This window comes from Schistocerca piceifrons, chromosome 2 (genome assembly GCF_021461385.2).
Source record: "Schistocerca piceifrons isolate TAMUIC-IGC-003096 chromosome 2, iqSchPice1.1, whole genome shotgun sequence".
NCBI classification, from domain to species: Eukaryota; Metazoa; Arthropoda; class Insecta; order Orthoptera; family Acrididae; genus Schistocerca; species Schistocerca piceifrons.
This window is the reverse complement of record NC_060139.1, coordinates 111,050,139-111,063,862: the sequence shown is the minus strand read 5'-3', so window position 1 is coordinate 111,063,862 and position 13,724 is coordinate 111,050,139. Positions and strand designations below refer to the sequence as shown.

Here is a 13,724-nt window from a genome sequence, read left to right as displayed (position 1 = left end):
CGCTGTGGGCTGAAGGGTCCAAGAAGAAAAAGTTGTTCTGTATTTGAATGCTGCAGCCTACAAGCTGAAGGCAGCAACTGCCCTTCCATGTATTCTATTTGAACTTAATACACTTCATTTGCCTGGCCAATACACTGTAAAGTATCACCAGATAAGTGTGCAGCAACTACCCACAGGAGAATAAAATAATTTTATAAATAAAGAATGTATTTTTCAAAGCCCCTGCCCCCCATCATGTGTTGGTTTACTGAGAACTGCTGCCAAACCTTGTGTTGCCCCCTGAGCCTGTCCTAATCCAGTGGGGTACAGGGATTGAAGCTGTCAGTTTTTATGATTAACATTTTCAAGCTGTGAAATCTGTGACTGATTCATTTTCAGGAGAATTTTCAGTTTCAGTATGAGAGGCACAAAATGCTTTTACTGAACCAAAATCAAAAATGCTCTGGCATGCATCCAGAGTAACTTTGCCTGACTTGCCATTAGCATTGTAGAATTAGAATCTATTAGTCTCCCTCTGCAAAAATCACTAAAAATTGTTGAGAATGTCAAATGCAAGCTGACTGACATTAACGGTGATACTAGGCAGAAGGTAGCGAGTAACTGTGACTCCGCTTTGGCAAGAAAAGCAGGTTACTCAACTTTTCTACTGTCTGCAGTTTCCCCCCCAGTGGGGAAATGATTATGCTCAGTCTACATCTCTCTAGGAACATTTCATCTCCTTAAATTTACACTTTCAACATTCTGAGACTTGGAGAGCTCATTTTCCTCCAACAAAAACATTCTTTCTGGTTGGGAACATTCTATGACTGCAGAATAAAAAATTAAGTAACTTAAAGTGCACCGTCTTAACGTACTTTACATGTTTCTGGAATGTTTAAGTCCATGTTAAGATAATATAAACACTACAGTGTGAATCAGAAGTTGATTTCAGTTTAAATTATTGTTTCATGTTAAATATTTTTCTGATACATATTTTACTCATTTTCATTCCATAAATATGTACATATTCTGCGTGTAAACTTTACATAAAAACCCATTCTCTAGTTTTACTAATGACAAAACATGGTCTGTTCTTCTTTGCCCAAGTTATACATATGCTCTCTTACAGTGAGCTGATTAACTGTGAAATTCGCAGCCTCAGTAGGAGAAGTGAGAATAATTTCTGCAGAGACTGCGCAGCCTTATCTAAGGTTAGAACAGAGTTTTATATTCAGGTGCAAAAGTATACGAAATGGTACTGAGAGACACCAGATAGGAAATTAAAAACATCCAGACACTCAAAAACAAAGTAAAAGAACACATCATCATCCACTCCTTCTACAACTTGTTAAAATATTTGGAATCAGGATGTAAAGTCTGATAACTTTAACTTTTATATTATATTATTGCACAGCCCTTGCAAGGCAGCTAGGTGAATTTTCTCAAGTACTAATAGTGCCCAAAACAGCCTTGGATCAAGGTCAAATACACTGATGACAAACATGGCGATGAAAAAAGTAAAAAAATAAATGGATTGCCAATAGAATTAAGATAGCAACACAGAATGTCAGAGGATTAGCAACCAAAAAACGAGGAGCTGGCAGAAATTTTAAAGCAGCCCAATTTACATACATAAGAGATCGAAGAAGAGAAGAGAAGTAGAGGGTACAGTTAAATAAATGAAAGAATTACAGTTTTCAAATAGTTATAGTTTTATCTGTCAAAGAGGAGTTAGCGCACCTGAGGAAGGGGAGGGGGGGGGGGGGGGAGGAAGAGTCTATAGATTTCTATGACAAACTGCAATCAATTTTAGACAAGTCTAACAATAAGTATCAAATAATACTGACAGGAGATTTAACAGCAGAGGTAGGGAGGAATGATGGGAGAAAACGTAATAAGTAATAATGGAAGATTGCTTAGAGATTTTGTTTATTTTAACAAACTAAAGATGGTTGTAAGTATACATGGCCACCTCAAGGATTTATGTCTCTTACTGAGCACACTGTCAGTAATGAAAAATCAGAAGGCAACATAGGAGTCACAAGAGTGTATGGGGGATGTGACATAGCTCCTGACCATTCCTTGGCGATAGCTCGAATGGATTCAGTATTTACACCAAATGGAGAAAGAACAAAAAGATGACACAAGAAAAAATGAAGGAAGAAATCTACAAAGTATATCTACATTCTGTAGAATGAACACAGTATACAAGAATGAGATTTTCACTCTGCAGCGGAGTGTGTACTGATATGAAACTTCCTGGTACATCAAAACTGTTTGCCGGGCCAAGACTCGAACTCGGGACCTTTGCGTTTCGCAGGCAAGTGCTCTACCATCTGAGCTACCTAAGCACTTGCCCGCGGAAGGCAAAGGTCTTGAGTTCGAGTCTCGGCCCGGCATACAGTTTTGATCTGCCAGGAAGTTTCACAGTATACAAGATCTGTACCAGAGGAGAGTTAATGAAGAACTAGAACAGAAAAAAGAAGTGGAAGAAATACAGAAGAATGGAAAAGTATAGAAACTGCATTTAGGAAAGCAGCTGAAGAAGCTTTAAGAAAAAGAAAAAGATAAGAGGGAAGAAAGGGTTAGAAATTTGGACAGCAGACTTACATAAAGTTATAAAGAAAAAAAAGTGAACCAACATAGAAGAGTAGTGAAATTTACATATGAGAGAGAACTGCAGCAAATCGAGCAGTGAAATGAGCTCATCAAGAGTCTTGGCGTACATTTAGAAGGGTAATAGAAGACGATATTCATTGAAGGGAAATGAGGTATTATAAAACTATGAATACTCTCAATCACACAGAAAAAGAAGTTGCTCAAATAAATAACATCCAAGAAGCAGAATGGATAAAACATTTGAAGAACTTGTAGTATGAAGTAACAGGCTCCACAGAGAATAAAGAGGATGAAACTGAAACAGAATGTGTACATGTTTCATGTATGAGTGAATTAAGAGAAGCCCTCAACCTCACATAAAGTGAAAAGCTAGTATAGATGGCATAAATACTGAGCTGATAAAATGCGGAGGCACTCTACTACAAAAGAGATCACTACATTCATTTAATATGTTCTGGAGGAATGGAGCATTCCAGAAACATGGCCACAAGCAAAGATAATACCACTATTTAAAAAAGGCAACCACAATAACTGTGAGAACCACAGAGGAACCAGCTTACTGGACACTGCATGCAAATTTTATGCAAGACTAGTGAACAAGTGGTTAATGATCATAGCTGAGAGTTTATTATGTGAAGGACAAATGGGATTTTGGAGGCACAGGTTGGCAACAGATGCAGTATTTATAATTAAACAAATAGCTAGAAAACAGACAGAGCATAATAGGAAAACCTTTTTAGCATTAATTTATTTTATTAAGGCATTCGATAATGTTGATAGGATGAAACTGTGGAGAATTATGAGGAAAGGAGGATATCCACAACATCTTAAAAGTTTTAAGAAGTCTGCACAAACACACACAGTAATTTTAAATATAAATGGTGCTCTAATGAAGCTTATATCCACAAACAGAGGAGTTAGACAATGGCACAGTGTTTCACCTACATTTCTTAACATTTATTTAGATAGTACAACCCAGAAATGGAATGAGATTTTTAATGGGGTGGATTAAGGTTAAGAGAAACACACACTTGCATTGCCTTTTGTAAGTAGACAATGCCACACTTGCTGACAGAGCAGGGAAATGCATTTATTAGACAAGATTTGTGAAAGGTACCATTTGATGATATCAGAAAAGAAGACAAAATCAATGGCTTTTAATGAAAAACATCCTGTACAGACAAAAACTGTGGTTAATAATAAAAGGTCGAAGACATAGAGAAGAAGTTAGCAAAGTTCGGGAATACATATGGAACAATAAATAACATGTCTAAAAAATGAAACAAGAAAAGAAACACGAGTGGAACTTTATAAGACAATGGCAGTTCCAACAATTGTTTATGGAAGCGAATCATGGGTTATAAGTAAACACCACGAAAGTTGCATACAGGCTGCTTTTTGCAGTGTTACTTAATCAAAATCAACCCATATCACTTGTTGAAAAACTCAATAAATTGAAAAAAATCTGATGCTAAATTTATTGCTGGAATTTTAAATGTCAAGAGACAAAACATATTATAATGACTATAAAGAAGCCTATTCTACGTAAGATCACTACAATGGAAAATCCAGGATGGAATGTAACAGTACCAGAGAAGGAAAGTTGCTACTCACCATATAACGGAGATGTTGAGTTGCGATAGGCACAACAAAACCCTATTACCCGTAACCTATCCTCCTATACAAAAGATACCAATCATTTCCTCAACCAACTCTCCACAGTTCCTTTCCCTTTACCACACGGTGCCCTGCTCGTCACTATTGATGCCACCTCCCTGTACACTAACATTCCTAATGCCTGGTCTTACTGCTGTCGAACACTACCTTTCCAGACGCCCTATGGACTTCAAACCAACAACCTCCTTCCTAGTCTCCATGACCAACTATATCCTCACCCACAATTACTTCTCCTTTGAAGACATTACCTACAAACAAATCCATGGTATGGCTATGGGCACCTGCATGGCACCATCCTATGCTAACCTATTCTAAAAACCCAGAATTCTAAACCCCTCACCTAGTTCAGATTCAATGATGACATCTTTGCTATCTGGATTGAAGGTGAGGTCACCTTATTCACATTCCTCCAGAACCTCAACAACTTCTCTCCCATTTGCTTCACCTGGTCCTACTCAACCCAACAAGCCACCTTCCTAGATGTTGACCTCCACCTCAGAAATGGCTACATCAGTACCTGCGTCCATATCGAACCTACTAACCACCAGCAATACCTCCACTTCGACAGCTGCCACCCATTCCATACCAACAAGTCCCTTTCGTACAGCCTAGCCACCCATGCTGTCGCATCAGCAGTGATGAGCAGTCCCTCTCAAAATATACCAAGGGTCTCACTGAAGCATTCACTGACCGTAATTATCCTTCCATCCTTGTGCAAAAACAAATCTCCTATGCCTTATCTTTCCAGTCTCCCACCACCTCCCGAAGTCCTCAGTCGGGCCACAGAGGAGCATTCCCCCCGTAACTCAGTACCATCCGGGACTGGAGAAACCGAATTACATTCTCCGCCAGGGTTTCGATTACCTCTCGTCGTGCCCTGAAATGAGAAATGTCCTGCCAACTATCCTTCCCTCCCCTCCTACCGTGGTATTCTGCCGTCCACCAAACCTACACAATATAATCGTCCATCCTTACACAACCCCTGCTCCCAATCCCTCACCTCATGGCTCATACCCCGGTAATAGACCTAGATGCAAGACCTGTCCCTTACATCCTCCTACCACCACCTACTCCAGGCCAGTCACTAACGTCACCTACCCCAGCAAAGGCAGGGCTACCTGTGAAACCAGTCATGTGATTTACATGCTAAGCTGCAACCACTGTGCTGCATTCTATGTAGGCATGACAACCAACAAGCTGTCTGTGCGCATGAACGACCACCAACAAACTATGGCCAAAAAACAAGTGGACCATCCTGTTGCTGAACACCCCACTGCCAAACATGATATCCCTCATCTCAATGACAGATGGGAACTTTCCCTGCAATACATCCTACATTCCTGTAACCTTCCTGGTCTCAACCTTCGTTAGTCACTGTCCTCACCCATCCAGCCCCCTCCCTGTTCTCATTCCAGCACTACACAGCCGTCATTTCACCGCCAAACCCAGTCTTTTAATTTCTTTTTATTTCTCTCCTTTCCGCTACTTACCTCCTCCCCATCTGCACCTTCACTCCTGCCATCTGTCTAAACTGCAACACTTCACTGTCTGCCACTCCCACCATACTATCCCTCGCCCTCCCCGCCCCAGCCTCCTCCTTGCCCCCACCCAGTCACCACTCTCATCATGCACTGGTGCTGCTGCTTGCAGTGTGGTTTCAGTTCTCTGAGACTGCAGACTGTGTGTGTGTGTGTGTGTGTGTGTGTGTGTGTGTGTGTGTGTGTGTAAAGCTATAATTGTGTGAATCTTTTTGTTGTGCCTATCACGACTCAGCATCTCCGCTATATGGTGAGTAGCAACTTTCCTTCTCTGGTATTGTTAAGATCATTACACCACTATAAAGAAGCCTATTCTACTTAAGATCACTACACAACTGTGTCAAAATTCAAAATTTGTTTTCATTTATATTGGTTTACTGTGAACAACTTTTGCCAGTACTTCTGTGTCTTTGCTTATATAATCCTCCAATACAGTCTTCTGTCATTGCTCATTTATTAAATAGCACCTCACAATTAGCACCTTGTAACTGTTCACGGGCGCGCGCACACACACACACACACACACACACACACACACACACACACACACACACACGCTTGATTTGTGACAGTATAAAACGGTACAAAAAAATCAGAACCATAGATGTTGAGATGTGGTGCGATAGAGTTTTATTTTGTTACCTGCACAAACGTTGTATTCACTCTTTTAAAATGTGCAGAAAAGTGTTAAAATAATGTTTTAAGAATTCTAAATTTCATCCCCAGCATTATATTAGTATGTTTGAGAGAGATATTTTGTATGCACATATACTGCCATGCAAATGAGGGAAAGCACATCACATTTAATTCCAAACTTAGCAAAGTACATTAGTGCTAAGTCATCCTAGTAATAGGGCAGGTGAACATTAAGTCTCCTCTGTACATAAACATTAAAATATCGCATCAAGTTTGTAATGCTGATATGTTGCATCACTACATCAAGACAATATAATCTTGCATTAGCACTTAACAAATGCTAAGGCGAATAATAGTTATTATATGGATTACTTGGAAAGTAGTCTATGTTTTTAAGTAGTATGGAAAGGTGAGGGAAGTGATACAGTCACTACGCTGACTCACACAGTAGGTCAGTGTGCTTACAGCTGCAATAGCAGAGAAGTTTTTCAAAGTGAACAGTAAATGAAGATGACACCAAATGTGAAATCAAACTATAAAATAGTTTTAGTGGCAAAAAAATCCTCAAAGTTCTTGATTTTCTTCACAAAAATTTGTGCCATATATGGGCCAAATGCTATGAGTGAAGATACTGCATGCCAATGGTGGAGTCTGTTTAAGAGGGAAGGGGTAAATATTCAAGATTATAACAGAAGTGGTCATCCATCTGTAGTCTGCAATGAACTAGTGCAGAAAATTCATATAAAATTGTGCAAACAGACATTTCATGGTCTCTCAATTCTAGGACAACTTTTCACAGATTTCTCCAGGCATTTTGTACGAGTCTGTGACTAAATAATGAGCATAACCAAGCTCTGTACTCAGTGAGTCACAAAACTCCTTTTTGAGAAAACAAAACTTAATGGATAACAGATTCTCTCTTTTCCATTGTGATGTGGAAGGAGCTCTATTGACAGAACTGTAAACAGTGACACCATCAAGTATTGACACGACAATGTTCTGCCACACATTGTCTAGCAAACACAAGACTCAATGCGGAATTTAAAGCTTTTCTGGCATATAGGCTGTTCCATAAAAGTTCGAGTGAATTGCTAGATGTTCCTTCCAACCTCCTGTAACAGATGCAACAGAGGAAATTCATCAGGAGTTTCACCATGTGTTGGTGAATGCCGCGCCACCGAAAAGTAACATAATACATTTGGAGAGGGCAATCCTCCACAACAGATGTAAATACCATTGTACTCAAAGTGGTTAAAGGTAAAGCTACCATGATCATGCCATGAGAGGACTATATTAATAAGAACGATGTTTGATTATGTAACTCAACATATCACTAGACCAATAATGACCCATCTAAGTGTGATGAGAGAAACAATGGAACTCTTGACTTCTGGCTTTCTACCAAAGGAGCCTACTGAGAGACTAAGACCACATACTTCAGTTCCACCTAGGCTGTGTGGACAGCCTAGATCATAAAGGTGAGCCTATGATCTGTTATGAGCAATATTTCAGTAGCCAACTTTGATATGACTAAGTACTTAGCATCTGTACTCAGATCCATTTTACACAAATGTCCACAGTTATAATAACTTCTACCAATTTTATCAGCAGACTCAATACACATAAGCTGAAATGCAATGATGTATTGGTGAGGGTCAATGTTGTCCTCTTTTTTATGAAAGTACCTGTGTTAGGGTAGCTTCATGTCATTGGTGATAGGGTTGTGGCTGATATGACAGCATTGTTTAAACACCCTGATTTATTTAACAATGAGTTTTATGAACAATCTGACAGTGTCACCATTAGGAGTCTTACGTCCACTGGGGGCCAAACATTTCCATGGAAGATTCTGAGGAACGAACACTGACTTAGCAGTTTTCAAATCAATTGCAATTTGGTAGAAATAGTGGGCACTGTGAACACTTTGATTCATCAAGCCCATACCATATCGGATGCAGATGACATGTAAGAGGAACTGGAACACCTGACAATTGTGTTCCTGGAAAATTCATATTCATCTCGTAAGATACAAAACTAGTCAATTATTGACAATATAATGTAAATGTATAGATAAAAATCTACTCACCAAGCAGCAACAGGAGAACACACACACAAAAAGGTTTAACCTTTGCAAGCTTTTGGAGCCAGTGGCTCCTTTTCTGGCAGAAGAGTCGAAGGGGAAGGTAGAGAGGTGAAGGAAAAGGACTGGAGAGGTTTAGTAGCAGGGGTCCATTTCAGAAAAGTCACCCAGAACCTCGGGTCAGGGGAGACTTACCGGACAGGATGAGAAGAGTCTTTCCTTCTCACCCCATTCAGTAGGTCTCCCCTGGCCCAGGGTTTTGGGTGACTTTTCTGAAATGGACCCCTTTTTCTAAACCTTTCCAGTCTTTTTCCTTCACTTCTCTTCTTTCCCCTTCAACTCTTCTGCCAGAAGAAAGAGTCAATGTGCCAGAAGAAGGAGCCACTGGCTCCGAAAGCTTTCAAAAGTTAAACCTTTTTGTGTGTGTGTTCTCCTGTTGCTGCTTGGTGAGTAGATTTTTATCTATACATTTACATTATATTGCCAGAAGATACAGAGTATGCTACAGACATATAAATGGTAGAACAAGGAAGAGTATAATGATGAGGCCTTGAAGACAAAAGACTAACTGCCATAGACTGTAAATGTTTCCCCAAAACTAGTCACGACTTCAAAAGCATAAGGCTAAAGTGACCTATATTCCTCCACCAAATATCTCAGTGCTTCTGGGGTCAGTCAAATATAACTTTCAGTAAGATAAAGCAGGTGTTTGTAAAATTCCGTGCTAATGCAGCAAATCATGATAGCGCAAATGATGCCCAATTGCTAGAGCACATTGTGGAACACTAGTGGCATGCTCACCTCCTTCAGCAAATCCACTATCGCTGAACACTGTATTTCAGCTGATCAGTCGACAAAATCCAATGCAGCAAAAACTGTGACTTCTGGAACTCCCATTATCAATGAATCAGTAGAAAATGACTGTCTGAGGCACTTATCAACTGGGATACAGGTTTCCAGTTGGATTCCGTAGGGAATATTGTCAGAAAAGCTTTGTGCTCTCTGTAGCTGGCATGCCTGTGCAATTTTACTGCATGAAGATGATTGATCTGACGTTGATGAGTCAAATTTTCACCAAGGAAGACTCTCTCAGCACCATGCAACTTGTAGCAGAAGCATTTGCGCTCAAGTAAGCATTAAGAAATGACAATTCTGTATACCACGCACATGCCAATGAGATTTTAAATAGGGGAGCTCAGTGTACTGTCACCTGTATCGTAAGGCTCTGTGTTGAAATATTGTGGCAGAAAATTACGGACATCTGGCATTGTGAAATTTTATGGAACACAAGAATTGATGAACCAGTTCATTTTTGAACATCCTCCTTACAGCTCATACTTGACTCCAAACAACTTTCACTTCTTCATGCACATGACAAAGTGGCTTGGCTCTAAGTAGTTTGTCTGCAATGAGGAACTTCAAGATGCATTCGTGGGCTAGCTGCAGTCTCAGGCAGCATGTATGGTTACTTCCTGGATAGCACTCGCAACAGCCTTTGTGTGAATCCGAATGCTTCAACTATGAGTGGAAGTTTGTCCAAACTGACAGCAGTCTTACTTTCTCTTAAAACTACATTTAATTACATAAATTTAACCAATTCTCAAATGTTCGAGATAGATTTTCTTTAAATGTGCTGTCATCCCCTCCCCCTCTACCTCAACTCTATTATTCCAATTGTATTGACCAGCAAGAACAAAGCTTTTAAATAAAAACTTTCACATTTAACCTTTTGTTCAGAATTTTGTTTGTGTGAATCTGTTTCCAGAACATTTATGGTAAACAATGCTGGGAGTTTTAATAATTTATCACCATTAAAAAAAATCTACGAGATTTAATTTTAAGTTAGTTAGGTATACCTCCTGTGTATCTTCTACATTTCTTGAACTGTTTTCAGCCAACTGTTTTTTTATAGCATTTAGCAAATCACCATTCACATCATGATTATTTCGCACATCAACAACAGTCAAAATAGTATTAACTTTTAGCAACTTGAGAATTTCCTGGGCACCTTGATTTGTTATTCCACAGTTTTGCAGATCTATGGCTGCAAAAGAAAGAATCAATGTTAAAAATATGGATAAAAGTTGATCATATTAACAGTCTATTTATTCACTTCTTTCCCAAAAAGAAAAATATAAAGTACACTCATGAGCATCTGAATTTTATACAGTGGTGTGCACATACGAAGGGGGGTACACAATGCATTCAGTACAGACAAAGATGGAGAATACTTTGTGGCGTTGCCTATGGGCTCTCTGTCTTTCCCATGCCACACATTCTAGCTGTTGACTACCCTGGTAACCGGCAACATTGAGGTAAGTGCCACTTTGGGAGACTGCTTCTGTCCCTAGAACAATTTATATGCCAGGAAAACTATTGACGACACCTCTTAACATAATACTTTTCATGTTTGCTTTATGCTACCCCTAACGATCATTACACTGGCTCAGTATGATATCTAAATTAATATGAAAATCAACGCTAAATGCTTTACACACATCCTGAGCAACACATGAGACAGACGTAGCAGAATGACACTGCTGGCTGGAGCTTTGTACGGTACATTGCGAAGCATAGTACCACCTGACTTCTCATGTGCACATCTGTGTAGCAGTACATGGCATTATTTTTCATGTTAACGATGGCAGCAGGGTTGCTGACCTTGAGGCACTGACCGTGCTGGGATACCATTGTGATCTATGACAGCTCAACAGCTGCAGAGAACTCAAGGAGATCAGTTCCTGAGAATGCTGCCACGGCCTATCTGAATAGTACCCACTTGGCACTGAGGATGCAGAGGAGCTACACATGGTTTTCAGTGTACTTGTTTGTACCTTACCATAGGTGTGCACCTTTGTATACCATCACTCATCAGTCAAGGTTACCTTCTCCCATGTTTCGAGCTCTCATAACTGTACTTATGAGGTCCGTTCAAAAATTCTGGAACATTTGTAATTTAATGCCAATGGTGTTTTGGAGTGAAATGTGATTGGCATCCCTGCACATGCCTGTATTTAATGTGTAACTGCCGGAAGTTTCATTGTTGTATGTCTCTAAGTTATTGTTCAGTACTATTTTGAGTAGAACATTGTGTCGCAAGGTTTGCGAATTTCAAGATGGCAGAGTTAGAGGAGCAACGTGTCTGCATTAAATTTTGTGTGAAACTCAAGAAAACCATTACATGGACACACCAAACGATGCAGAAAGTCTTCAGTGATGAGTGTTTTAGCCATACTTGGTGTTATGAATGGTTCACATGTTTTAAAAATGGCCGGATGGAAGTTAAAGATCATCCTTGTTCAGGACGCCATTCAATATCTACCATTCGATGTCTACTGACGACACTCATGTCAGGAACATCAACGAAATTGTGTGTCCCAATCAAAGGCTGACTGTCCAAGAGACTGCACAAGAATGTAACATTTCAGTTGGATCATGTTATGAAATCGAGACACAGCATCTTAGAATGCATTGTGTTGCAATGGCTCATGAATCAAGACTAGAAAGATCTTCACCTCGCAATCTGCGAAGAGCTTTAGGATTGCACAAATGAGAATGAGATGTTTCGTAAGAGATTAATAACTGGTGATGAGACGTGTCTACGGATAAGATGTTGAGACCAAGGTTCGATCTTCACAATGGGTGGTTCTCCAAGACCAAAAAAAGCTCATCAAGTAAGGTCAAAAGTCCAAGCCATGCTGATAGTTTTCTTGGACTTTGAAGGATTAGCTCATCATGAATTTGTGCTGCAGGGACAAACTGATAATTGATGGTACTATTGAAACATGTTGCGATGCCTGTGAGAAAATGTGAGAAGGAAATGGCCTGAAATGTGGCAAGACAATTCATGGCTCTTGCATGATGATAATGCACCCACACATTCATCCCTGTTTGTGTGTGACTATTGAACAAAAAATTAAATCACTGTGCTGCCTCATCCTCTGTACTATCCAGACCTGGCACTTGTGTAGTTCTTTTTATGTCCAAAGTTGAAAAACCCATTGAAAGGGTGACGATTTGCAATGATAGATGAGATAAAAGATAATTTGCAGATGGCTCTTCGTGTGACTCAGCAAAAGGTGTACCTAGACTGCTTCTGGTAGTGGAAGCGGCATTGGGAGTGGTGTATCAATTGTGGAGGAGAGTATTTTGAAGGAGACCATTCACAATAAGTAAATTGTAAGTGTATAAAATTTTGTGGACAAAGTTCTGGAATTTTTTGAACAGACCTTGTAGTCAGGTACTATCACTTTAAAGGTGCTGCAAAAAACCCAGATCCCAAATTAAACTCTTGGTAACCACACACTGATTGATGTATACATTGATCTCTATACTGTGGGGAGGATATCAAAGAACAAAAATTTGTTATGCTGGAAAATATTGATTTTTTGGGCAGATGGGCATTTGACAGATTACACGTAGCTTTTTGAGAAATGAGCAGACACAATTTTGGAAGTGCCTGGATTCCAAATTAATTCATTCACCATTACGTGTTTTGATACACTGCCATCGTAATGAGATTATCACTCTGCAGCAGAGTGTGCGCTGATATGAAACTTCCTGGCAGATTAAAACTTTGTGCCCGACCGAGACTCGAACTCGGGACCTTTGCCTTTCGCGGGCAAGTGCTCTACCAACTGAGCTACCGAAGCACGACTCACGCCCGGTCCTCACAGCGCACACTCCGCTGCAGAGTGATAATCTCATTCTGGAAACATCCCCCAGGCTGTGCCTAAGCCATGTCTCCGCAGTATCCTTTCTTTCAGGAGTGCTAGTTCTGCAAGGTTCGCAGGAGAGCTTCTGTAAAGTTTGGAAGGTAGGAGACGAGATACTGGCAGAAGTAAAGCTGTGAGGACCGAGCGTGAGTCGTGCTTCGGTAGCTCAGTTGGTAGAGCACTTGACCGCGAAAGGCAAAGGTCCCGAGTTCGAGTCTCGGTCGGGCACACAGTTTTAATCCACCAGGAAGTTTCACATTGTCATCATCATTACCATCATCATTACCACCACCAACATCATCATCGTAATAACACAGCTATGGTGAAAGGAAGTGGTATAAGAAATGTTTGTGAAAAAATTTTTCATCTATAATGCAGTAATTTCTACTCCTACAATGAAATACAAAGCGAGCACAAAAGTCACTGAAAATAAAACTCTCATACCCATGGAGTCAAGTGCCAAACTACCTATGCACTGAT

At 40.0% G+C, this 13,724-nt stretch overlaps 1 protein-coding gene across 1 annotated transcript in view; it reads right to left on the bottom strand.

Annotated features, from left to right (window-relative positions):
- The window catches only part of LOC124775113 (centrosomal protein of 78 kDa), a 132,006-nt gene that overhangs the window by 29,489 nt on the left and 88,793 nt on the right, over positions 1-13,724 (bottom strand). Inside the window, exon 6 of the mRNA XM_047249947.1 lies at positions 10,386-10,573. Coding sequence (XP_047105903.1) covers positions 10,386-10,573 — 188 coding nt within the window. The remainder of the gene's footprint in view (positions 1-10,385; positions 10,574-13,724) is intronic.